A 3,989-nucleotide genomic window follows, 5' to 3' on the forward strand; every position below is an offset into this window, starting at 1 on the left:
TAACACTATTACTATTATTTGTAAGGTATTTTCACAAAACCAATTAATTTTATAAATAATATTATTACATATTGATTATTTTAATAAAAGAATGTATAACACTATTACTATTATTTGTAAGTTATTTTCACAAAACCAATTAATTTTATAAATAATATTATTACATATTGATTATTTTAATAAAAGAATGTATAACACTATTACTATTATTTGTAAGGTATTTTCACAAAACCAATTAAATTTATAAATAATATTATTACATATTGATTCGAATAATTAGTTGTTGAACAAATACTTTGATATTATTTGTAGTCATGCCATGAAATTGAGTGAAAGAGTAATAAATAATAATTAGTGAAAAATAATAATTAACTAATTACGTAAAAGAAGACAAATTGTCATTAGAGTACAATTTTAATGAGGATAATAAAAAAAATTCGCAATTCAATCTATATATATATATATATTTTTTTTTTTTTTCTCCTTTGCTTTTTTCGAATCTCTAGCATAGTCGCATTGCGATCCCCATGGAAGAAAGAGCGTTCCTCTCAAGAAATCATCGGTCTCCGGAACTCCAGAACGAATGGATTGAGTAAGCTCAAACATTTTAATCACCCGTCTTTTAGCCCATTCTAGTTGTTCCCAGTCGAAGAATTCACGCCGGTGCAGGATCCAGGATTCACTCAAGAAAAGCTTGATATCAGAGGATGACTTCAGCTGGAATCTGACCATCAATTTCCATGATTCTGAAGCAAAAGAGGATAAGGATTCATCAGAACGCGGCGAAATCCTCAAGTATGTATGCGGGGTTGACTTGAGTTTTTCGAAAACTGACTCTTCAGTTGCATGTGCGACCCTCGTGGTCTTGGATATGAGTACTCTTGAAGTTATATACGAAGATTCTGCCGTTGTAGAGCTGCGTGTTCCTTATATTCCTGGATTTTTGGCATTCAGAGAGGTATCGTACTTCGAACCCCATTTCTGGTTTTTTTTTTTCCTGGCTTTTTCGAATTGGCTTTGGTCTGATACTGATTCTTTAGTAAGATATTAGGATAATTGCGCAAACTTCTGTGCAACGGAAAACTAGTTATGTTTAATGACAGATGAGATCAGATCTCCATGCTTAATCATATTTTTGAGACACCGTTTGATACGGAAGATGAGATTCAAAGTTAAAAAATAGCTATTCTTTTACTTTACCTCACCTCTCCGCCAGAACAATTAATATGTGGATGGATAACTTTCACTCCCATTAAAGATTCTCAGCTGGATATTTATCCTTTTTTATTCAGTTCATCATCCCATCCAAAGCCCAGATATGTTTAGTAGATTCTCTTTTTTAATGATCGTGGATGATAATAATGTAGGATCTATCTTAATATTTCTCTGTTAACAGGCTCCAGTGCTTCTAGGACTTTTAGAGAAAATGAAGAAAAAAGAACTTCCGTCCTATCCTCAGGTGCCCATATCTTACACCTTTGAAATTTCAGTTCTTGTTTGCAATTGCGAATTGCACGCACTTAATGCATAAGGGGAAACTGTGAAAGTTACTAAATTTAATTCATGAAATAAAGGTTTTATACAATTCTTTTCAGTTTTTGAAAAACGAGAGTTGCTAGGGAGTTTTCGCCCTTAAAAATTATGTGCAGGTGATGCGTGTTTGTATGCCATATATGATTCTTAGATCAATGAAATTCTCATGATGTATATACTAAAATTTCTGGAGTCGTGTATCATAACAGTTATTGATGGTTGACGGCAATGGACTTCTTCATCCTCGGGGCAAGTCTTTTTCTATTATATATTCATACAAGATAAGAAGTATATATTTACCAATGCATTTATCCTTGAAAATAAATATCATACATGCTCCTTCTATCCTCCCACGGATTGTGGATTTGGGACAATAATGTGTTTTCGGTGCCAACTAGATGGATCATACTTGTCTATTTCTTCAAATGTATGGATAAGGCTTAAATTATCGCATACAAGACATTCTTTTTTAAAAAAAAATTTGCCCGTTGTTTATTCATATTTTTATTGGGTTGTTTTTAAAAAAACTGCTTCTTGTTTATTCATATTTTTATTGGGAGCTTGCACAGGCTTTGGATTGGCCTGCCATCTTGGTGTTTTGGCTGACCTTCCTACAATTGGGATAGGAAAGAATGTAAGTTTTTTTTAACTGTAAATGTTATATATGCCTAACTTGCCAAATATGTAGTCTAAGTTGTGGTAGCAATCGCTTCCAATGTGTTACTTGATGTCATTGATATCAGGTCGACTTTTCTAAAATTTTGCATATTTTTATCAAGCTCTAGTTTATTAAGCTGTCAGTAAGATATATGTCACTCTTTTTTCCAGCTACACCATGTAGATGGCCTCACACAATCTAAAGTGAGGCAGATGCTTGAAGCTGCGGAGGATTCATCAAAAGATGTTTTCACTTTGGTTGGTGCCTCTGGATCAGCATTAGGAGCGGTAACAGAATTTGCTACATTGTCTATAGACCCCTTTTTCACATACTTCTTCAATTTAATTAAATTTCATTTTATATTGTCATATGTCCTGGAGTGTTCTTTTTAATTTAACTAACTACAATTCTGGGATAATTATTACTCCCTGAAATCGCCTTCGTAGTATAGCAATTTAGAATTCCTCTATCTCCCCAGTTGACGATGAAACAGCCATTTTTTTCCCCGTTTCAGACTCTGCTCTGTTGTGTATTCTTATATCTCGCAGCATTTACAATGTGAACTGCCACTATCACACTGTATGCCGTAACATGATTTGTCTCAACATGTCTAGCATAATACCACTCCCCAGGCAAAGTGAAGAATTTGTTAGCAAGCAACAATTGTCTATGTTGTTGCATCGATCTTGCGCTGATGCCTAGCTGGCATAGTAATTGAATTGTGGTGTTTGGACAGCTATTATTAGATTTAAGATATTTGATTTATACAATTATCATCGATTATAACTTTTGGTACAGTTCTTGATCCATATCAAATCCAAAGTCATTCATTCGATTGTTGTGTTGTAAGTTGCGACAATTACTGCTAGGAGAATTGTTGGAAAACAACTATCCTCGCTAGCCTACATAGCATGACGTGGTCGAACCATAGTGACTAGGCTATTGTACAATTTAAAAGAGTTAAGTTGCAATATTATTACTCCCTATAAATTTTAATACAATAACAGAAACATGGTCCCATATTATCTTTAATCATATAACATTTGCTTCTCACTCTTTGTATGTCTTTTATTTGTGGACTGCCACCATTGAAAGTAGCATCAGCCAATGTCGGTACTGTGTACAGGCTATGAGATCGACTCAAGGCTCCGTAAAACCCATATTTATATCAGTTGGGCATCGCATATCCCTTACCACAGCCATTAAAGTTGCGAAACTCACTTGCGAATTCCGGGTTCCAGAGCCCATCAGGCAGGTGAGAAAATGAATGCTTTTATTTTTTCCCGTCGATTTTAAGATTCCCATCATCCTTGCTATATGATTCAGTTGTTTCAAAGTTTCAAAGATTTACTGTTTTTTCTCCATTTGATTGTTTAGGCTGACATTAGATCGAAAGATTGCCTAAGGAAGCATGGCTTAAGGTAATTCAGTTCAATTACTTTGGGAGGATTAATGTTGTATGATTGTTCTTGATGATGTTGTAAAGCGTATCTCATGTTTGGTTTTATTTTTGGGAAATGTAGAAAGGAATTATTTTCGGGGAACATGTAAAAGGAATGCCTTCTTGTTTTATTTCTCGAAATTACATCTAATTTTCATATTTCTTTTTTACAATCATATTTTTCAATTCAAGCAACTCCATTATTATATTATAAACACAAATTCATTAAATTATATTTAAAAAATAAAATATCTACTAAATTATTGAGTACTTAAATGACGTGTTATCTAAACATAAACTATTTTTTATTATCTTTTTAAAAATTCAAATATAAAAATTTCGGAATACCATGTCATA

At 33.1% G+C, this 3,989-nt stretch overlaps 1 protein-coding gene across 1 annotated transcript; it reads left to right on the forward strand.

Moving 5' to 3' along the window:
• The first annotated feature begins 488 nt into the window (after positions 1-488).
• On the forward strand, positions 489-3,698 carry LOC142555571 (uncharacterized). The gene is made up of 8 exons (XM_075666495.1): positions 489-592; positions 670-958; positions 1,397-1,459; positions 1,743-1,782; positions 2,103-2,167; positions 2,362-2,478; positions 3,318-3,446; positions 3,569-3,698. The coding sequence occupies exons 1-8, from the start codon at positions 528-530 to the stop codon at positions 3,614-3,616; spliced, it is 816 nt and encodes a 271-aa protein (XP_075522610.1). The 5' UTR covers positions 489-527; the 3' UTR covers positions 3,617-3,698.
• The last annotated feature ends 291 nt before the right edge of the window (positions 3,699-3,989 follow it).

The sequence above is a fragment of the Primulina tabacum genome, chromosome 9 (assembly GCF_025594145.1).
Source record: "Primulina tabacum isolate GXHZ01 chromosome 9, ASM2559414v2, whole genome shotgun sequence".
Classification (NCBI taxonomy): Eukaryota; Viridiplantae; Streptophyta; class Magnoliopsida; order Lamiales; family Gesneriaceae; genus Primulina; species Primulina tabacum.